The sequence below is a fragment of the Cygnus atratus genome, chromosome 5, assembly GCF_013377495.2.
Source record: "Cygnus atratus isolate AKBS03 ecotype Queensland, Australia chromosome 5, CAtr_DNAZoo_HiC_assembly, whole genome shotgun sequence".
In the NCBI taxonomy this organism is placed as follows: Eukaryota; Metazoa; Chordata; class Aves; order Anseriformes; family Anatidae; genus Cygnus; species Cygnus atratus.
In genome coordinates this window covers 80,297-103,756 of record NC_066366.1, presented here as the reverse complement: position 1 = coordinate 103,756, position 23,460 = coordinate 80,297, and the positions used below count along the sequence as shown (strand labels likewise).

Here is a 23,460-nt window from a genome sequence, read left to right as displayed (position 1 = left end):
TTGTGGGTAAGGTTTTCTTAAATGAGTAAGATTTGCTCAGATGTTCTAATACAGTAAGCAGCCTTTAATGCTGGCTTTTTCTTTCTTAACTGGCCAGAGAAACAGATGTTTTGCTGTGTATTTTAATCTGGAAGTTCCCCAGAACTGGCACAAGTCAAGGATTTTCTTAAATGGTTGGATTTTTTTCAAGTTTGATGAAAGCTTTCTAAATCTAAGAAGTAGAATGACTTGTGCAGGTTTGCAAGAATCTGAATAGACACCATCTACCTTGGAAACTGGCTAAGCTGTTGTCTTTCCCCTGTTGATAGAAAAGATAACGGTATTTAGACTGCTACTGAAAATTGCATTAATTTTGGGTGTCTAATAGATAGCTTCTTCTGACATTGAGAGATCCTACCTTAAGGATAGGCACGAGCATTAGAAAAATTTTTTAGAAGTATACATTGAAATCTCACTGCTTTTCTGTGCAACACATGCAATGCTTCTGTTTTCACCGCTTGGGATAAAATGCATACAAGCAACTTCTTCACTGAATATGTTCATGGTAAGTCAGTAACATATTGTAGGACACCTAAAACACTATCTTAACACTACTGAACTACTGATTTTGACAAATAAGGCAATATAGTTGTATATGGGCAGAAAATGTCTTTTATCTTCACTTATAAAACATGTGCCTTTTATCTTCACTGGCTATTAGTTTGAATTTTTAGTCCTGTTTTTTTTGACAGCTCTTTGACAGGTTGAGAGAGGAGCAGCCTGACTTCAAAGAAAAAATAATAGTAATTACAAGTGAACTTACACAGCCTGAACTGGACCTTAGTAGCCCAATCAAACAAAAACTTATAGACTGCATTAATATTATATTTCATTGTGCTGCTACAGTCAGATTTAATGAAACGCTAAGGTGAGTTTAAAATACTGTACTATCTAGTTTGGTAAGCTGATGGTATTCAGAGGGAAGGGGTAAATCAGGTGTCTGCAAAATCTTGCAAATATTCAGGCTGATTACTAATCTCATTTGGTTTTTGTGTGTCTGGTCAATTTAATGATTTCCCCTATGATATTAACCTTTTCTCCCTACCTAAAACTTGCTATTGGGTGTTCATTTGCTTTTCATAGAAAGACAGAAGATACATTATTTAAACCTGCTTTGCCAGCAGTTAGAATACACTATTTGACATGGGAAAAAAAAACACATCTTTTTAAAGCTTTAGGCAAAAAGACATCTATTCTTGGTGCTTAGAAGCAAAATAAATGATTTTTGTAATGTGTTATAGGCCCCTTAGTGTTTTTACTAAATTCCTGTATGTGAATTTCAAAGCCCTTTTTGAAGGGAAGCTGTTGAGAGAGACTTGAGAACATGTTGCTTTTCCAGGTCTTCCTAACATCATGTGTTGCTCTGATTTCTGGGATGGCTGGAGAAGGTATAAATAATGTGTAGCTGTATGTACTGTGCTCACTACTCAGATCGGAGCTTTTTTTGTGTAAGAGAACACAAACTATTCCTTTAACTCGCCTTGTTAGAAAGCAAATGTATGTGTTCAGAGGATGACTTTTCCCCAAAACTGGGATGGGGTGGAAGCTCTAGTACTTACTTTCTTTACTTGATGAACAAACAGTGAATTAAATGTTGCTCAGCCTTCAGAAAGTCCTCCAGTAAGAAGAATGCAAGTTTGCATTGGAGGGTGTAAGGAGAATTAGGTGCAGAGGGAGAAAGCTTAAAACTAAAAAATGAATAACTTCCACCTTGTACAAAGTTTATTAAGGAAATAAACAAAAAAGGATTCCTAAAAGCAAGAAAAGATACTTGCTTTTTAGAAAAAATGACCTGATTTAGTGTTGAACCACTAGAATTAATAAACAATTTGGAGAAATGACTTTGAAAAATAACTCCAATTTTTATGAATGTAAAGAAAATCTGAGTTGAGAAATAGTGAGTTTTTAAAATGTTGGCATTACCTCTCTGAGAGTACTGTACTGTATACTGAAATGACATAAGGTAGCCCATATTTATCGCGATCTCATGGACCTTCAATGCTAGAGAACTGCCAACCTGTTAAAAGTCTAGAGGGACTTCAATGCGATAGGAAAAACTGGTGGAAAGGTCTTGATACAGTAAGCTTCTGGCAGTTTACAATTTCCTGGAGGGCCTAGTAGACTGTTTAGCAAAATAGAAAATTAGTTCCTTAGGAAGGATTTGAGGCCGGAGCACATAGCAGATGTGCTAGAATGGCTTTTTTTTTTTTTTTAGAGGAACCTTACAAATCTGAATATCACTTACAGCAGTCTTCACGTATTTATTAATGGGATTAATTGATGTAAAGTTCGAAGTATTTAGCTCAGGGTCAGTGATAGGAATAAAGCCAAGAAAGCAAAATACTTTTGGCTTATTTTGGAGCCCTTCCTGATTTGTATTGGCTGTGTGTTTCTATATCTTAAAATGATGCTTACAGCTATGATTATGAACTTCTTTCCTTTGACCTCTTCGAAAGAAGCACTGAAGACTTAAAAACCCCTTATTTTAGATAAAGTAACTTTTTCAGAGGTAACACTTTCTAGACTTAATTGCTTTGGGACAAGGGTTCCTTGTCCATTGCCCACCTAATGTTTTAGTAATAATGTGTGATAAAGAAGCCTTAAACTGTAACACCAATGCAAAAATTTTGATGAAGTTTTATTTAGCAGTATTCTTGAAACTTAGTTGATTTGTAAATTGTAAACAAGGCTAGTGCTTCTAATAAGTTTTTAGAGGCTGGAGAGAAGGTCTGAAATACATACAAATCATCATAGCAGTTGGTCCATAAGCTGTATTCTGATACAGTGCAAAATGTAGAGATACACCTTGCCTCCTACAGTGTACTTAAGGACTCTATTTTAATGAGAAGCAGTCAGGTTGGAGGGATGAAAGTGTGGATCTTGATTTTTTTTTTTTTTTCCTCCTTCACTTTTTCTTCCTTCCTGTAATCCTGTTGTACTATTGAGTCTTGTGCTATCCTACATGAAGATCAGCTTACTAGCCCCCTAAACCTTCATTCTGAGGTCTTGACCTAGGAAGCTCAAAGCTGCTGTTAAAATTGACTGGCATCTGTATCCTTTGGCAGCTAGGTGTCCTTTTTGCAGTTGTTCCATCACATTTTAGGAAACACTTACTGGATTAGAATTTAGCTTGAGCATATCAAAGGTATGCTGACTTTGTTTAGTAACGGAGCATGAGGATGCCAATAAGAACAAGTTGAAACTTAGGAAAATTATCCTGAACACAGAAATTTCTAGGTGGAATGTGTCATGTTATGAGTAGAAGGTTAGGATACTACTGTCCATAGTGTTTTTGGGGGGTGGAGGAAGGGGTCCAGAATGTTAGAATTACTGTATATACACCCACCACTGAAGCACTTAGGAAAGAATTAGGGGATTGACCAGTTATTTCTTTTTGCTTGCTGTTTTGTTTTGCTTTCTACTAATCAAGTTTCTGTTTAATCAACAGAGATGCTGTTCAGTTAAATGTGCTTTCCACAAAACAGCTCCTCTCATTGGCACACCAAATGACGAATCTAGAAGTATTCATACATGTTTCGACTGCGTATGCATATTGCAATCGAAAACACATTGAGGAAATTGTTTATCCGCCTCCTGTTGATCCCAAGAAACTGATGGATTCTCTTGAGTATGTGTTGTTTTATCAAGTTACTTCAGTAATCTGTAACCACTTGCTTCCTAGTAATGAAGTACCAAACAATGATTAAGAAACAAAGATGAAGAAACTGGCTTATGGTGTTCTGTTAGTCTAACATATGGCTGATGCTACCCTTTCCTGTAAGGGAAATAGGCTAAGGTTTCACGGTTGCTTTTTAAGCTGAGCTAGGTGTGGAACAGTGCTGAAAGAGGGAGATGCTCCAGGCTATTCCTGAAGCCTCCTGTATGCTGAGACTGGTGGCTCTTCAGCTCTATGAGGAGCTAGATCAGGAGCTATTAAAAACAGACAGAAGAAAGCTGCACTGTTCCAAATGTACTGGTGCTGTTACTGTGAAGAACAGAGCTAAGATAGCAGCTCACCTTTAGCAGCAACCTTCTCTACCTCCACCGAAGGCCATTGCAAGATGAGTCTGATATACTGAAATACTATTATTTAACTGATCAGAAACAAAAATGTACAAGCAGTTCTGTTAGGTCTTTAATGTTGGTGCTTTCTGAATACCTGTGTTCTATAGATTTTTACTCTTAAATTGAATATTACTAGGGGAAAGTTACTTGTTCTGTATTGTCTGTGTACATTTGCTGTCCTGAGATCTTATCTAGTAGTCTTATTTAGTAGCTGTCAAGCCCTAAGTGAAATGGGACAAGTATGAGATAAGTCATGTAATGTAATTAATAATAATAATCTTATCTCTAAATCAGTCTATCCTTCTTCCATGTCATACAAAATCTTATCTCTTGTAAGGTAATCATTTTTAGTTTCATAATTATCAAGGTAAGGAAGACACTTTACTACTTATTATAGATGTAATAGCACTAGCATTAAAAATGAACTGAGGTAATGATGATACTTCTATGTGTTTGGTTTCCTGGGTGGTGTTTTGAATAAAAGATTGTATTTTAATTGCAGAGTTATTTTTGATTTATCTGGTTATCCTTTTTTCTTTGCTTTCCCAGTAAAATAGTATGCAGTAACTTACACTTACCTCTTATTTTGTTTTCGTAGGTGGATGGATGATGGCCTAGTGAATGATATTACACCTAAACTGATTGGCGATAGGCCTAACACTTACACTTATACAAAAGCCTTAGCCGAATATGTAGTGCAGCAAGAAGGTGCAAAATTAAACACAGCCATTATAAGGCCATCTATTGTTGGTGCTAGTTGGAAGGAGCCTTTTCCTGTAAGTTGAGTTCTCGCATGACTAATGCCTGTAAACTGTAGCACATATTGACAGCTTGTGTATGTAGTGACCTTCATAGAGGAAAATCTTTTAAACTTAAAGATATGGCTTGACCGCTTCTGCGTAACAACTCATACAAAAGATACCAAATACAATATTCATATGTGGGAAGCTTAGGGGGATAAATTACTTCTAAGTATAGAACAGTACATTTCTGTCCCAATGGGAGATACTATTTTACACACAAAATAGTTATACAGAATCTTGAAGTAAGAAAGGTAACTTCATCTATTTTCCCTCTTCAAGATGCTTTGGTGTGTCAATAGCTGAATAGTATCATTAAGGAAACTGGGGTCTGCAGGACGTAAAAATATTTGGACTCCACTTGTTTTAGTCAAGGCAGGAGATGGCAGAAGCTTTATGTACTCTGTTATATTGATATATAGTATATATGCTATATGCTTCTTCCAGTATGGGAGATAGTGCTGAAACAGCTTTTCCAGTTCAACGCTGAATATTTCTTAAGCACTTAAAAATACACTAACATCACATGCCTTTTTGAGTAGGTGCAATGTACATATATGTCAGACAGTAAGTATATAAATTTTAATTAAATATATAATGTTTAAACATTGGCATTGAAGTTGAGTGAAAATGTCTATGTGAAAATTAAAAAAAAACAAGACAGATAAGGAGTTTTGCTATTGACTGTTAAACTGAGTTGATGTAAGCTAGTGAAATATTTTCAACAATGTATTTATGTAGGAAATACTTTGGGGTTTATTAACTAAGAAATAAGCAAGCTAGCTACTCATTTGGAGGGGCCAATGAAACTACAGATGGATCTCGTGTCTGAGTTGTAGCAAAATCTGATGATATAATAAGTTACTATGGAAGAACTTCATTTAGACACATGGAAATTAGTATCGCTCTCCTGTGGTAACTTGTCAAATTTTCACTAAACTGTTGACTTTGCTACACTAACTAAAACCTTTCCTTCCTACCTGTTTGTGATAGGGATGGATTGATAACTTCAATGGACCTAGTGGCCTCTTCATTGCTGTAAGTAATGAAAAAATGATTCTTCCTTTTGGAGGCAGCAAAGCTTCATGTGTTTTACTGGTGGGTCTTGTCTTTTTTCTCTTTTAAGGCAGGAAAAGGAATTCTTCGAACAATGAGAGCTACCAATGGTGCAGTAGCAGATCTTGTTCCAGTAGATGTTGTTGTCAATATGACACTGGCTGCAGCCTGGTATTCTGGAGTTAATAGGTACAGCAGGTGATGATAGAAAGTACTGAGTACTTTGAAGTGATTGTACTGTGCATTTTGATAAATCAGTGTTCTATTGAACTTCTAATCAGTGTCCTGCTGTTCGTCTAGGACAAAAGGGTTCTAAGGTTTTAACAGCATTAGTCCACCAGAGTGTAACTTAGGATAATGGCCAACATCTGATGATGAAGAGGAAGACATCACCTATGATACTATTGTATAAGCTATACCTGATTTCTTTTTTCCTGGGCCTCAGTGCAATCAGTATGACTTACAATAATGTAAGCAAAGCCTTCTCTGGGGAAAAAATATACATTTTTTGTCATTTATGTATGTGTATATATACACACAGTTTTATATATATACATAGTTTGTAATTATAAACTATCATATATACAGTAGTTAAAGATGGATTAAAACACTGGAAGGATTCAGGAAGCAAAAAACCTAATGTGAGGCTGACAACTTTTGCTTTATGTAAATAATGGTGAGGGTAAAGATAACGTTAGATATGGGTTTTGGTGTGTTCTGTGTGTTTTTTGGTCTTCTGATGTGCTCTTTGGTCTTTTTCCCCTCCAGACCAAGAAATATCATGGTATATAACTGTACAACAGGTGGTACCAACCCTTTCCACTGGAGTGAAGTTGGTATGCCATATTTCTTTTTTATGAGCTTTAATAGAAAAATAAGATTAGTAATAAAAGCACAGGCTATACTCTGTAGGTCAAATTTTATTTTTATAGTTGAAATTAGTGTAACAGCCATAACTCAATTTTGCAGTGCATCATGCTTTTTCATTCTCTTCTGTTAATTTTCTCTCCTTGTAAAGATATTGTTCCATTTTGTTCTTGTTTTTTTAATTCAATTTTTTTAAAGTATGGCAGAACTGATTTTTCTGCTTGATGCTTCAACAACTTAATCTGTAGAGTGTGGGTAGTGTGCAGAGAAAAGCATTGCTGAGAGGAGTAGTACTAATGTTAGGTTTAATGCCAACCTTCCTGTAAATATATGGGTAAACAGCTCAAAATTGGGATTACCTTATACAGCTGCATAATTGAGAGTGTATGATAAGTTTTGCACTTGAAGCTTTTCTGTTATGTCTAGCTTCAGTTAATTGTTGGTTGAGGTGGCTCTTAATCTTTAGATGGTTACATGAGACTTACTTTATTCATGCTGAGGGAAAAGTAATCTCTAAGAAGGTATGGCCACCTATTTTTATCTTAGATATCCTGACTAAAACATAACCCACATCTTAAGAGCTCTGTAATAGACTTTTATAATAATAAACAATGCAAGCTGGCTGGTATGGTAAACCTGTTAATTAGCTCTACATTTTTTAGAAATAATTTCTTAGTTAAGATCATTATTTTTCTTTGTCTCAAATACTTAAATCCATATTATTTCTCTTGACGACTTTCTTCACCCTTTTACTTGCTTTTGCTGTTTTATGTATCTGTATTTATAAGCCTTATCACTTCAGCTGAAGTTGGAAAGTTGCTGGCTTCGTTTATATTGCGATTCTAATTGGGGTATTTAAAGACTTCCTGTAAGCAATGGAATGAAGTTACAAGAGATGACTACAAAGATAATGTGAATTTTGATACATGTGTACAGAATTTTTAATTCTGAACGAGAGTTTGACCTCGAGTCCAATCCTAACAATGTTTTTTTTAAAAAGCTTAAATATGGATAATTTGTTAAATGTAACTTGAAATGCACTTCAGATGCTTGCAAAGTCCTCAGCCTACTTTTTAAAGTGTTCTTCATTTAAAAGATTAGAATAGCCTTCATGAAATACAGATGGATATTTAAATAGCTTTACATGCTATATAAACTGAAATTGCTGTGAATTCTCAAAATCAACTGAAGGTAGGGAAGAGGACCAGAAAGAGAAGCTACAGTAAAGCTACAGTAAAATATTCTGAAGATAAAGGTATAAAAAACGTTGATATAATAAGAACCAGTTTAACAGTATCTTAGGTTTAAAGCTTATAACTGTTTTAGTTTTTGTGGTTATTAGAAGAGTTAGGATGGTTACTTAAATAGCATACTAAAGTAAATATTGTACGCTGTAATGTACTTTGAAAACCATTGAACTTTACATGGTTACTATCAAAGCTGTTACGCAACTTTTCTTTCTCAGAATACCATGTAATTTCTACTTTCAAGAGGAATCCTCTCGAACAGGCCTTCAGACGGCCCAATGTTAATCTAACTTCCAATCACCTTTTATATCATTACTGGATTGCTGTAAGCCATAAGGCCCCAGCATTCCTGTATGATATCTACCTCAGGATTACTGGAAGAAGCCCAAGGTAATGGTGACTAGCTCTGTCTTTTCTGTTACTCTTACTTTTAAACAAAGCTATGCTTACACTGTGGTGTATATCGATTTCTTCTTCCCCTGAATGTTGTGTGACTAAAACTCACCTTTTCTATTTCTTTTTTTTTCTCTCTGAGAGTAGGTCATTGAATTCAAAGTGAGTTTAAACTTTCTAGCAAAAATGAGGATGTTTTTTGTTGGATATTTTGTTTGGGGGGTTGAGTATTCAAGGTAAACAGAATACAAGATCTATAAAATTATGTTCATTCTTGAATAATAAATAATTAAAATGTTGATCCTTATTTTTTCCTACAGTAAAGCACCTATATTTGAATTACACGACAAATCCGTTAAGCAGTGCAGTAAGGCACCCTAGCATGAGTCTTTGTTCAAACCCCCTTTTGCATCACTGTCGGACCACAGTCTCCCATATATTGCCTGCGTTTTTTCACGATGTTTTGCTCAGATTGACAGGTCATAAGCCATGGTAAGAAGGACAGGGCTAAAAATATTTTGATAAGGTGGTGGAGATGAAGACAACACGGCATGGGTACTATCTAGACTTACTAACTATAAGCAATAACAATCCATTGACTGCATTTCTAAGAGATTAATGTCTGACTCACCAATGTTGTCCAAGATGTGTCTCAGGTCAGAATCCTAGTCAGTCATTAAACTCAGGGAAGTGGTTGGCATTAAGATTGTTGTTGCTATTATAAACTGAAAATGGAAGGGAGGCAGAGTAAATAACTGCGGGTTATTCCTGTAGATGATACGGCTTGATCTGGTGTACTTTGTATCATCTCAACATTCCATTCAGTTTATAATAATTACACTACTAGCTGGCTAACTTCTGAAGTGGTAAAAATTGCATAATTCTGCTAAAGAGGCCAAACTAGATTACGTAGAAAGAATATAAGATGACACTGCAATTTGTTTCAGATTTGCCAAGCCATATGATCTTAACTCATTGCATGTATTATGTTTTCAAAAGTATTCGTCATCAGACTCTAAAATCTCCACTATGGTGACAGTGTATTAATACAAGTGAGTATTCTTTCATTGTCCTGTAGTCTAGGTCTATCTTACAAGGAGGGGAAAATTATTTAATACTTAGCACTGGATCAAGAAAAGGAAGCAATGTAAGTAGTTTGTAGGCAAAAACTTCTAAACTGCCTTGGGTTCCATTGTTCCAAGCCTACTCAATAGCATAGCACTCACAGCAACAGTAGGGACAGACAGCTGTGCCTGTGCAGTTATCTCCACATTGAAAAGATTTAAGCTCTGTGTATCAAAGGAAGGTATTAAGCATGAATTCCTAGCTTTTTAGGTTCTTATGCAATATAAAATGTTCTTAATAAAAACTGATTGAAATTCCCTGATATGTCAGGATTCCATCACTTGCTAAAAATAATTACACTACAAATATCAACCTGCTGTCTTCCAAACAGGAAATAATGCTGCCAGAGTCATGTCAGGCTGTGGAAGTCCAGTCTTTTAAGTATTTGACCTATGGGAGTAAAACAAGGCTATAAATAAACACATTGTTTAGAACACTCTTAAAGGCATGAAACATTGAATCTTGTTTTTTGCTTTTTCTGGAGTTCCTATTTAGTGTTCAAATACAGAATTTAAGTCATAGTCTGTACTAGTACAAGAGGTGACATTAAACATGTATCTTCTGGCCTGTGAAGTATAAATTATGAGTATTCCTAATTAGTTTTATGTAGTAGCAGCTGGATAGGTTTCCTGTCATGCACAAGATTTCAGGTTTGGAGGAAAGATGGGAGGTTCAACTAAATCAAAAAGTGATTATTCAGTTGCTAAGGTAGCAAACTGTAGCACACTTCATTCAGTTACTTGGAATTAAAACTTTTTAAGTTTGATGCCCAGCACGCTTACAGTAATGTAGCTTTCATTACATAGGGATTCTTTTCTTTAATTCTAAGCCTTTTTAAAAAGAGCTTTTCTTTAAAAGAGTAATAGAAGGGAACTCTGATAGAGGTGCAAAGGAGACATGCAGTTTTAAATCCTAATGGGTTTCATGCATTATTTAATAATAGCAGAAAATTGAGCCAGATCTTTATTCTTCTGCTTTTTTCTAATTGTCTGGCTCAAAGTACTTTGAAACCTACTTTAACTGATAGGCTGGAGATGGCACTAATATAGGGGTGTACTACTGTTGCTGTTGTCATTCTGTCTGGTTTACCTCTGGTTTTAATTACCAAGTAGCATGCACTAGGAAACTTCTAAAGCCTTGGAAACATAATTGCAGACTTTTAAGCTCGTTATAATGCTCTTCTGAGTGAAGGGCTAGCTTAATCTAAAATGTGACCTGTCTGCACCACAATTTAGCAAGAAAAACTTCACTGGTCTAGTAAAAAAAAAAACGATGAAATCAGCACAAGCAAATCTGAATATTGTGCTAACTTGACTTCATGTGGTCTACAGTCTGCACTCTGTTGAATCTGAATACATTTCTAGGCTCTTTATTGCATATGTTATAAATGACTGAGTCCCAAATAGGATTGCAATCAAAGTTTACAATTTATTAAACGAATAGAGGCAGGCAAACAGTGCTGGGTGCACTGGGAGTCTGTTCCACCAAGACGCACATGTGTTATGTAAGACAGCTGATTTTTATGCTCCTAGGCTAATACATATTCATTACTACTTCTAGAAGAGGCAGGGTTATTATAATTGATTTCCGGAATCCGAAGCCCTCCCAGGGGCACCTGCGTATCAGTCTTTGGTGGTCTCTCGGGGGTTGTTCGTGCTGAAGGCTCATGGTCTTCCAGACTTTGCCTTTCAATCGTCCTTCAGCTCTCCCTTCCTCCTTATTTGGTAGTCTCTTGACCAGATGTCAGAAACTACTGCACATCCCATGCAGTAGTCAGCGTTTTTCTCTAAAAATCCCTTTCTCTTATCACCTAAACCTGGGCCTCAATGTTAACCCTTCAAATCCCTTAGTGACACGAATTCCTTACACGTATAATGTAGGAAAAACTAATCAGTGAAATTGCTGCGTAGGTTGAATTGCACTATTGTCATACTGTCAGGATATTATACCGTCACTATATGAGAAACTCTTAGCAAATAGAACTAATTGGTTTTATAACCCTTTAGAACTAAAGGAATATGCTTATAATTATAAAAAACACACACAAAGTAAGTCCCCTCTATTGAAGGGTTTGGATTTTTTGGAAATGTAACCTATTGAAATCTTTATGCAATAAGAAATTGTTCTGGTACGCTGTACTCGTGGAAGCAGATAAAGCTTTTAGTGAGATGGAGAACTTATTTTTCATTGCTTTTGCATCTAGTGAAACATTGTTGAAATTAACAATTCTCTGAGTAAGAGTTAAGGAAAATGAAGGAAGAAATAATGTATGTAATTATTCCGAACATTGTAGATGGAATAAGTACAATAAGGATCGAATGACATAATGAGGATTTAATATTTTAAACTACTTAAGTAGACTTTGTAGTATTGTGCCTCTATATAAATAGTGGTGATAATTCTCACTGTACAAGTTTGGCAGTGTTGTCAGTAGCTTGCTATATGTACTTAGTTGCATAGCAAAGCTTATTAATTGTCTAATATAAGGCATAGTTCTTGCCTGTAACTTTGCACAGGACTTATCACAGCAGAACCATCTCTTCTCAAAAGCAGCTCAGTACGTTTGAAATCTTAAAGCCATTGAAAATATACACCCAGCAGGTCTTTCCAATTACTCTGGAAGAACAAGCACAGGGAGTACCTACCTGAATATGACAGGGCATTCTTTACTGTGAGGGTGACAGAGCACTGGAACAGGTTGCCCAGAGAGGTTGCGGAGTCTCCTTCTCTGGAGATATTCAAAACCTACCTGGGTGCCATCCTGCACGATGTGCTCTAGGTGATCCTGCTTGGCAGGGGGGTTGGACCAGATGATCTTCAGAAGTCCCTTCCAACCTCAACCATTCTGTGATTCTGTAACAGAAAGTAGCATGAAATATCGAAGCTGTAATTCACGTGTTTCTCCAGCAATTCATTTTCTGTTACTGCTTCTTAGAAAGCTAAAGAGGAGGTAGAGCTGATGAGTGCAGGGAGGCATGAAGAGATTGCTTCAGTTAAAGCTTCTTAAAGCTTAACACGAAGCACCCTTGACATAGTCTCTGTCGTACGAACCAGAAATGAGTGAACAGTGTGCTTTCATTGAGTAGATGACTGTGGTTTTTCCCCTTGCAAATACTTTGAAAAAAAGTTCTGCACTTACAGGAACAACAGAGCTGCTAGAAACAAAGAATTCCTCTTGTCTTACACTTCAAAACTTACAGCTAAATAAAACTTACCGTTTTACAAATGTGAATACTTGTATCATATACCTTAGGAGGAATCTTTTAATTTTTTTTTCCGACTGTCTCTAATGCTTATACAGAGACTTGTTTATTAACAACACAGGTCCTCTGAAGGATATCTTGTATTGGCTTCAGAACTTTTCATCCTAGAAACAATAGATGGTGTAAGACTTGAAAATGTGGTGATAACCTTAAGCCAGGTTACTTTTTGTCTGCTACAGAAACATGCCCACCTAATTTATGGATACTTGATTTGTTTAACTGTTGCTTAAAACTCAATTTCTGTGATGTGCTTCTTGATCGGTTGTGTTTTGTGTGTATTTTGTGCTAATGGACAATAAGGGCTAGCTAGTAGAGGCAAAATTATACCTAGTGTAGGTGAAAGCCTTGCATATTGTCACACTGGCTGACTGCAGCTAGTGTTCAGCTCCTTATGATCAGCAGGTCTGATTTTTCTGTCCTAAGCTTATGAAGGTGTGATGCAGTGTTTGATATTATACTGACTGGTTATATATAGTTTTGATATTAAAGAATTGTAGCTAACTGCTATCAAGCGTATATATCAATTTCAGGCTGAGAGAGAAAGCTTCATTACATACTTTTCACATTCTCCTTTGTCATCTGTATTCCCATTTGTAGGAGGAATGTGGTGCTATTGAAGTCAGAAAATCTCTCTAACAAAACTTAGTCTGCCAGAATAAGTGTCCAGTAAATGACACTTATTGCTGACATCTCTGAATGTAAGAGGTTGTCACCATAATTCCTTTTCTTTTGCCAAGTGGGTGGGAGAGGGAAACATAGTTTCATGTTGATTTAGTGCAGGTTACCAAGTTGTCACTGAGGAAGCTGCTATCCCTTAGCCACATGTTCACTTCCTTTGTGTCAGATCTAGCAGTTAAGAGAATGTAGAGACATTTGATTGTTTTGGTTGATATAATGAGAAGCTAATCCTAAAAAAAAAAAAGAAAAGAAAAACAAACAACACTGTTTTCTGATGATGAACTCAATTAGCTGGTTCTGTTGCCAGTCACTGAATACAATGTGAGACAGAATCTGCAGCTGAAGTAAAGGAATTGTCTCTAGTCACTTGGGTTGCGTGGTTTTTGTTTTTTTTGTTTTTTTAAATCAGCTTATCTGTGTTCTAAAACCATACCCATAAGTAGAGACAGCAGGATTCTCTGCAAAGGTTAGAGACTCTTCTTAGAAAAAGAACTAAAAATAGTGTCGGGGCTGGTAGCAAGCTCCAAATCTACACTTACTCAGATTTTCATTTATACCACTTAGTTTTTTGCAGGGACGCAAGTTTTCTTGTACTGAAGCAGTCTAGGCACTCTAACTAGAATCCAGCTATTCTTCCAGTTTAGCATAACAAACTGGAGAGGCACAGTAAGTTCAACTACATTAAATAAACTTAAGACTGTCAGTGGACAGGCATCCACAGAAGAGTCTAAGCATGTAGCTGCCATGTCCTATTTTGCATTATTGCTATTCAGGGCATTTTACTAAGTTGTCTTTCTGGCTCTTCTGACCAGTGAGCTCTTTGCTTCTGAGTTTATCTTTTTCTGACTTTTTTGGACTTATATCTGTTAAGACAGTTGCTGGAGGATCATTCCTTTTTTTCTGGATGTTTAGTTCAGCCTTGTTAGCACAGGATATGTATTGGACACAGTCTATATTCTTAATTATTTTTTGAATCAGAGGAACTCCAACTCAGCTCCCATATAGCCAACTTGCCCAGCTGGGAGAAACTATAAATGGGTGTTAGTAGACATTCCTAGATGCTTTCAAATGAAATTAACTGATGGTCTAAAATTGGAATACAGTTCTTTAAGTATGCTCCTGTGGAAGGTTTTAAGGAAGTGTTCATATTTTTTGTACTTCAAATACAGTTTGCTTTTTCAGTGGTCCTGGCCATTTGTAATACTCCGTTTCATGAGACTTAGAGGCAATTTCACTATTCCCTTAGATAGTGAGATAGCAGTCATTAATGTTAGTCAATATGTTGTAATGGAAGAGTTTCTGGGATTGTGCTGTACTCCCCTACAAGTATGAATGTACCAAGGCAACTTTCAGAGAAAAATCAGGGAGTTATATTGCCTGCTATGTATTTTATTGAACAAAACTTAGCTTCAGAAAGCCATTTCCTGTTACTGCTGGGTTGTTCTGCTTTCTTTGCTTTTCCTATGTGCCCCTCTGCTCTGCTTAAAATGACCGTTGTGCCCTGCTGTGAGGATCAAATTGAAGGCAATTCTGTGAGATGGAAATAGCTCAAGCCCCTGTAAGCAGAAATGTAAGTAGCATTTCATGTAAGTACTACCTAGTACTTACTGAAGCTGAGTGATCATCTGTAGCTCTGTAACACTTGCAACGTTCCTACCTTTACAACAAGGAAATTCTTTCATCTAAGAGTGGATAGCTAATATTTTTTGGGTCTACTTCAGGTATTCTGATCAAAGGGAAACTTGCCCAAATTGATCCTTCTAATAATTTCTCTGTACTCGAAGTGATATTTTTACAGAGTTGTCACCCCTGCGTAATAAAGGATAACGGAAGGTATTTCTGCATATTTTGAAGTAGCCTGGCACTGATCACCCAACTAGCAGGATCTATGGTTTATCTGCCCATTGAATAGAATCCTGCTCTTTGCTGCAGTAACAGTAGGGACAATGGGGCAAAGCTATATTTCTGGTGGTTCTAAGCCTTGGTCTCTTACAGACCATAATAAATGGGTTTTCTTTTCTTAGAGATGTGGCCTTGCACAGTGTGCCAGAAGGTTAGGGAAACTTACTCCCTTGCTGTGTTCTGCACTGTGTAACTCTATTTTAAACACTGTTCATCAAGTTAAATTGTTCAGTACAAGCTAGATGCTTCAGTTATGCTGAAGTGAAAAGTGTTAAGTATCACTGTCCTAAATTACAAAGAAAGGATGGTAAAATGCTGTCTTCTGTTGGCCGCTCTTTTTAGAGAGGAAACTTACTGTTCCATGGGGAAGTAGAATTAAAAAAAAAAAAAAGCTGTCCAGTAAGTTCTGCTTTCATATCAAGATTGGACAGCTAAAGTCCAGTAACATCTCACTTTAGACTGATAGGATACTTCTGTGTATTAATAACTTTTTTCATGGTTTGGATATAGAGTAGGATGGGTTATGTTGAAGTAGAGGTGCGGGGTTATAAAACTAATCATCTTCTTGTTTTACTTTGTTTGAACTAATACTTACCACTGTAACCTGTACATTCTCATCCTTGGACTGTAGGATGATGAAAACAATATCACGTCTTCATAAGGCCATGATGTTGTTAGAATATTTTACGAGCAATTCTTGGATCTGGAATACTGAAAATATGACTATGCTAATGAATCAGCTAACCCCTGAAGACAAAAAGGTAAGTAGCCGTGTGATACGGAGACTGAAAGTGAAATACAAACTTACTGTTCTAAGATGACATGAATCAGTAATGCTGCTTACTGCAATGTGGAACTAAGCGTGATACTAACTCAATTCTGGATAGTCCTGCCACAGCCATTTGAATATACCAAGGTGTCTGTACAGGGCTGTGTTGTAAGCTGGATCAGTGATCTGATCAGAGATGAGGAAGGATAGGACCCCTTAAAGGAGGCTGTATACAAAAGTTGGTTGTTAGGGTGGCTTGATCATACATGATCAGGTGTTGTCCTATATGTCAGCCAAGTAGCCAAGCTGTTACTGGTTTTACCTGCATCATGAGTAAAACAAGGCTTTATTTCTTGACCAATATCTCCTTTTACCTGAGGAAAAGGAGATAAGTTTTGAGGGGCTTTTTTGTTTGCTTTTTGTGTTTCAAACTAGCGACAGTTTCTGTGTATGCTTTTCATGCTTTGGCAATACAGCTACATGTCCTCAAATTCTCTCACTCATTGTGAACTAAAATTGCCCCATGCAGTGGGGAAGTGTACCTAGAAGCAGGATGACAAAAGTCCTGAAGGTGGTTGAGGAAGAACAAAAACTGTTGTTGAATAGAGGACCTGAGTAAGAGTGAACTGAAACTGTCTCATAAGAAATATCTTATTCTTCCTGCTGTTCCATCCCTTCCCCTCCCAGATTTTGATAGTTTTTCCAGAGTTAGGTATGTTATTTTCTGAAACACAGTGGAACTGTGTATTTATTGTTGCTAACTACATTTTATAGCATAAGCTGTAGTCAATTTCTGACTTGTCCTGTTTGGTGACATTTCACTATCAGCTTGTTCAAATGTTGTTAAATACAGTATTCTTAGTAGTTAAGCATCAAATTTCCCATCTCTGCTCAGTGGATTACTTTTTCTGCTCTTTTAACATGTCAAAGCTGATCACTCTGAGCACTGCAAGACATCTGGTGGGAACATCCAACCTAGGAGGGATTGGGAACAACAGAGGAGTGAAACTTGCAGTAACAGTAAACAAGCTGTTGTATTAGCTTGCAGTTTCATAGAACAGTCCTATTAGGCAGGTTCTTACAGATCAATGTTTAAGTATTTAGTTCAGAAACTGTGAGCTAGAGGTTTTATTGTCTTTGAGACTTAACTGGCTGCTGTACTGTAGTATTGTTTGAGATGGAGGTAATGGACATTGGTGAGAAACTGAAGTTGTGAAGTTACTGCAGTAACTTCCGCAGTAGATACTCTTATGACTCTTTTTAAAACATAGTGGTACAACTATAAGCACAGTTAAAAGAACTGCATCTCTACCTGTGAACTTGGTACAGAGCAGTGTGCTTTTTCTATAGCATGTGAGAATTATTTCCTGGCTGGAAAGGAAACAACAGAAAATCATTTCTTCTAGAGTAGAGTTCTTTACGGAGAGATGAAATGTGAAACTAGCGCACTTGGAAGCTGAGGGAAGAATATTACTGAAGAGGAAAAACAAGGCATGGAGTGGTTGAAATTTGCAGGAGATTGATTGTGTGAGAAGCTGGTGGTTGGGTCACAGATGGATCTAAATGTGAATCCTTCTTACGATAAAGGACAAAAAATTTGTCATTGCAACAAAATTAATCTGATAAGGTAGTTATTTTCTTTACATCTTTATCAGAAATGATTGACTTTCTTGGCAGTTAATAGTGAAAGCTTTTATTTTATGCAGACTTTTAATTTTGATGTTCGACAACTACATTGGGCAGAATACATGGAAAACTACTGCATGGGAACAAAGAAATATGTGCTGAATGAAGAAATGTCTGGCCTCCCTGCAGCTCGGAAACACTTGAATAAGTAAGTGTACATCTTACTTTTGTTTCTCTGTCCTTGTCAAGTTTTGCTTTTCTATTTTATAATTTACTGTTCTTTATAGCAATTGTTTAGTTCCACCAGAGTTCTTCTATTCCAGGCATGTTGTCTAAAGCGTTTTCTAATGCTTTAGTCAGATGCCATCTTTCTTCTTTCATTTGTAGATCTTGCTTTGTTCTCTGTATTAAGTAATCCTAGTATGTCTGGGTTTATGGCTATAGCTCTGATCACTAGTGTATACTGGAATCCAGGTTTCTGATGTTACTTGTGTATCCTTTTTGGAACATCAAAAAGGTACACAGTAATACAGGGTCAGAATGGTTTGTTCAACTATGGTGGTTTAATACAACAATTCTTTCTGTTGGGAAGATGACTGGAAACAGGCATGGACTTTCCACCTCAGTGCAGGAAACTTTGATCTTGGTGCTGTAAGATGAAGTCTCTTAGCCTCTTATCTGTGGCTTAACTCCTCCAATTTGAATGCGTTGTAGTTATTCAGAGCTTCACTGGCATAGTTCCATTTGTTTTATTCTTGGGCGATTCATAAAGACAGTTAATAGTCTTTTTGATTTTTCTCTTTAAAGAATGAAAAAAACAATTTTTGTTCTGCAATATTGCTTATCTGTTATGCTGACAACGTGAGGGAAAGTGGTCTAAGTCATCTTCAAAAGAGACTAGCATGGCACAATCTCAGTGAGAATTTTGGCCAAACTTGCCAGTGTTAACCTTACAATAGCATATTCAGAGGCACAGCTGTAATATGTGCTTGTAATATACACATGGTATAGCAACAAAGTAATCTGAGTATGTGAGAAATTATGGGTTTCAGCTATATGTGTTGTAAGCCTGAATTACACATTTGCAGGCAATTTTTAATGGGAATGAAGGTTTTCTGGATTTTCAGAGATTAATTCTGAATCTCGACTAGGACTTGACTGACAGAATTAATGCTGATAGAAAAAAAGACTGAAAAAAGTGAGGGATCTAGAGGACTAAGTGAATGTCCTTGTATGTTTACTTTGACTACATTTTTCCTGAATTCTCTTATGATGTGGCTCTTTTCAAAAAAGTAAAAAAGATGAATAAATTTAAAATCTCAAATATACTCTTTAAAGATGATACTCCTTGATAATGGTGGGCATAGCTGAAGAGGTGTCCCCTTCTAGTTTTGGACTTAGATGCAGTTCAGAAATGCGCTGAACACAAGTGACATTCTTTGTACAAAGGATCGTGCCAAAATAACATGAGAAATAGTCTTATATTGGAATGGCAATCTGGTCATCCTATGTAATGGAGGGCCTGGCTGTAATAACACCCCGTATGTCTGTACAGCAACATAAGGCCAGTGAGTATTTTCTTAAAAGAGCTGCCTTTCAAATACAAATTGTTATGGTTACTGAACCAAAGATGTCATGTTCTTTTTAATAAATCTGAGCAAATTCTGGTTTCAAGTCATCTTGGAGCTTCCATTTTTACATGAGAAGATTGCTAAAAATCACAGATACCCTAAAACAGCACTTCCTTTTCCCCACTTCCTTTTTCCTAATCCTTAAAGGATTAAGGAAGGAAGTTCTCTGAGAAGGAAGGGATTTTATAATTGCCATGGAGGACTATGAACTTTGTGGCTGGAAGAATCTTAAACTTTTTTGTCAGCAGTAATAGATGTTTCTACAAATACATAACTTTAAATGCTTGGAAGGGAGCTAGGGTGAAATTAGCCCTGATTTTCGGGTGAGTGGCCTGTCTTGAGGTGAGTCCAATGTGTGTGACCTTGGCATTCAAAGGCTTTACCAAGCAACTATGAAGCAGTTGTATATGTAGTTAGCTACAAGGCTGGTTCTATTCCTGAATTTTCATGTTTCTCTTTGAGCAGTGAACAATCAAAAAGGCCTTCTCTGCTTGTTCTTCAACTTACTAGCTTACTTAATGCACTAACTTAATACCACTTTAATAAAGTATCTTGAGATTAATAGATGAACAAGTTAAATTCTACATTAGAAATTATTTTAATGTTCTTTTCCCTGTAGTTCCTGGTACCTTGGCTTTTAATGTTTTTTTCTTTTCCCCACTTAGGTTAAGGAATATACGCTATGGATTCAATACAAGTTCTTGTGATCCTGATCTGGCGTATCTTTATTGCAAGATCACAAATGGCAAGAAATATCTGGTACTTTGTGGTTAGTCTGTGTTACAAGTTCCTCTCGTACTTCAGAGCCTCCAGTACTATGAGATACTGAAGAAGAGAATTGAGCATTAGGGACTTCTATGCATATGGTGGTTTAACTACACAAAGCCTGTAACGTAGTCATCTCACATTTTGTAAAAGCATAATTTCATCTTAAATTGGAGTACAAAATATATGGTATGGTATATGTACTATTAGTTATATATCTTCCAGAAGACATAGAAAATCAAACTGGTCAAGTGCCGGTCCTGAATTGGTGTTAGACAAGCATTTAAATAACTTGAATTCATTGACCTAGGGGAGAGAATGTTTTAGACCACTGACCAACATAACTGTGCAATTTGGAACATGTTTGATTGAAATCTGCCTTAACATACCTTATTTTTTTCTTTTAATTTTTACACCACATTGAGGAAGGTAAATATTGTCATAGTAATTGCTAGTTTATTGACCTATTTATTTGAAATCCTAAAACTGCAAAGGATTTTGAGTTTCAGAAGTGTATAAATGCTGGTGGATCTCCTGGAAAAACTAGTGGAGGACTTCTATAGTTTGTCTTTACTTCTGCCGCTTCTTCACTTCTCAAAGTAGGGTCATAATGGTGACTACTTTGCTTTTAAAAGGAAAAAAAAAGTCTCCCTTCTTCATTATGGAAAAGCCTTTTGTCCTAGTCTGGTTTTCAGAATGCACTCAGTGATTCAGTTCTGTGCTCAAAATTGGCCCCATTCTATTTGGTTTGTCAGCATGAGCAATTCGCTTTTCCAAAAGCAGAACTGATCCTATCATTGAAAAAGATGAAAGGGAACATTACTATGAGGGGGGAAATATTCATTAACTATCCTTTTTTGATGATTTTTGTTGGGAATACAGAGCCAGCACTTGATTGTTACATTTCTGACTTTAAAAGGTAAATGTATGTAAGAAGTATTTATTATGCCTAGTTGATACTTATAGTACTGGTAACTGTAGTTGGACAAACTGTGGGCTTTCATTAGAGAGATACCTGTTCTTAAATTCTAAGTAACGTTAGCAAATACTTCATGAATTTATAGCTTTTTAAAAACTCTGAGCTATGAAATTTGATGCATGGATAGACCATTGCATAAGCACACTCTCATCTCTGCCCCAATAAAACCCTTTTGTTTCACTGGGCAAGCAGAGCAAGAGGCATCTTGCTTCAAAATTTCAAATATGTTAACAGTTTTTTCATCTATTACTTAAATTATTAGGTTTAAATCTGAAGAAATCTAAACTGTTTTTTCTGTGTAATTTGTTTTGGTAGGTAAAACTCAGACAAATAACTAGTTGTAAGAAAAGCTTGAGTCCCTGTTTAAGGCAATACATAAAGATTCCTTGAAACTCTGGTTGCACAGAATTCTATTTGAGAACACTGTGTTCCTCTAACTGATGCACTGACCAGCACCCTTGCCCAGTGTTTGTTTATTAAAATCTATTTATACTGTATGTGAATACGTTCTTGAATCTGCTTGGAAAGGCAAATAATGACTTAATTACTCAAGAGCTACATTATACTTGCCCTTGGTAGTTTTTTGTCCTATTTGAATTAAGTATGTAAAGAACTTATTTTGCTATTCTTGTGGAAACTTACTTTAAAGAGAACACCTTTCATGCAGGTGTATATCATTTTGAAAAGATAATGGCTTCCTTGTTGAAGCTAAGTATTCTGTAGTAAGTAGTTAAGCTGTAATTCCTTTTTAAAATGACCTGTGTGTGTGTGTGTATGTATGTATGTGTGTGTATGTGTGTGTATATATATATATATATATATATATATATATATATATATATATATAAGCTAGCGGTGGAAAGCCTGAAATGGTCTAGGACCACACCTTGTGTGAGAGACCTGACTGTGGCTGAAAATAAATTATGGCTTCTGTGACTGAAGATGTTATACTTTAACAAATACATTAGGTATGTTACATTTTTAGTTACCTCCCCAAGCATCTTACTAGATTTGAAAAGTATGCTTAAGCATTCCTGCACTGCAGACTTTTTTTCAGAGGTGCCTACAATCCAATGATATCCCTCTTCCCGTGTTGGCATGTGACTGAAGTTTGCAAAAAGACATGCATCATATTCTGAAAATTATTTCTGTGAAGCAGTTGACTTAGAATTTTTGTTCTTTATCACCATTACATGTGATACTTTTAATGTTGATTTGTTAATACTGGGAATTGTGAAGCCAATTAATTGATTATTTCTGATCCATGCTACTTAGGAATCTATTCTGTTGAATATGTAACTGAAGAAAAGGATTGCTTCAAATGTAAGGACACTTAACCTCTACTCTTTAAACGCTTGGCAGTTTAGAAACCCACCTTTCTCTTTGGAGGTTGTGGTTATCTGTTGACTATTGGTATCTTAAACTCATCAGTCATTCTATTTAATTGACAGTAGATTCAGTGTCACACTTATTACATCTGTTGTTTTTTGTGGTCAGTGTGTGAAATTTCTATCTGAAGATAATGTTTTATTTCCATATCAGGACCCTGTTTTATTGCATTTCTTAAGTATTTGCACGTAATGGATGTTGGTCAGAAACAGACTTCGAACTTTATTTTGATAGAGAAAGTTTGATTCACTATACTGACTAGCAAGTTACAGAAGGTATTCTAATTGGTTAAATAAGAGAAGCAGTTGAAACAAGAAACAACATGGTCACTTAACAGTTACTGGTATTTAAATTTGGGACCAGGGAAAAACTGCTTTTTCCTGTAATGTTTTTCTGCTATAGGAACACAGTTTGGAAACAAATGCTAAATCTGTGAGCTTTTATAAGACAAACAAATATTGGGTGCCTTTGTTTGTAAACCAAAAATAAACAAATCCCATAAGTGTTATTAGTGTTTGTTGTATTTTTGCATGGTTTTAGTGTAATTTGTGGAAAATATCTGAAATGTATAAATTCTGTCTTAATATACATATATATGAACATGTTCTTTCCCTTACAAGAGACTTGGAAAATGAAGTTAATGGCTAAAATTGCATTTAAAAATCAAAAAAGCAATCCAACAACACCTCCTTTCTCTCCCAGCATCCCCCCAAATCAACCCAAAAATAATCAAAAGGTAAAAAATTAAATCTTCATGAGGTGATAACGAAACACGTGGTGCATGGTCATGGAAACTTCTTGAACTTCAGGTAGTTTTCTCCTTACTGTTACTGTCATCTCACTTGTAATATCAATTTCAATTTTGC

General features: G+C 36.1%; 1 protein-coding gene across 1 annotated transcript in view; it reads left to right on the top strand.

Annotated features, from left to right (window-relative positions):
* The window catches only part of FAR1 (fatty acyl-CoA reductase 1), a 37,884-nt gene extending 14,782 nt beyond the window's left edge, over positions 1 to 23,102 (top strand). Inside the window, 11 exon segments of the mRNA XM_035550025.2 lie at positions 732 to 907; positions 3,488 to 3,667; positions 4,703 to 4,880; positions 5,898 to 5,942; positions 6,031 to 6,149; positions 6,729 to 6,796; positions 8,293 to 8,464; positions 16,067 to 16,196; positions 17,911 to 18,038; positions 20,127 to 20,160; positions 20,162 to 23,102. Coding sequence (XP_035405918.2) covers positions 732 to 907; positions 3,488 to 3,667; positions 4,703 to 4,880; positions 5,898 to 5,942; positions 6,031 to 6,149; positions 6,729 to 6,796; positions 8,293 to 8,464; positions 16,067 to 16,196; positions 17,911 to 18,038; positions 20,127 to 20,160; positions 20,162 to 20,290 — 1,359 coding nt within the window. The 3' untranslated portion in view covers positions 20,291 to 23,102.
* The last annotated feature ends 358 nt before the right edge of the window (positions 23,103 to 23,460 follow it).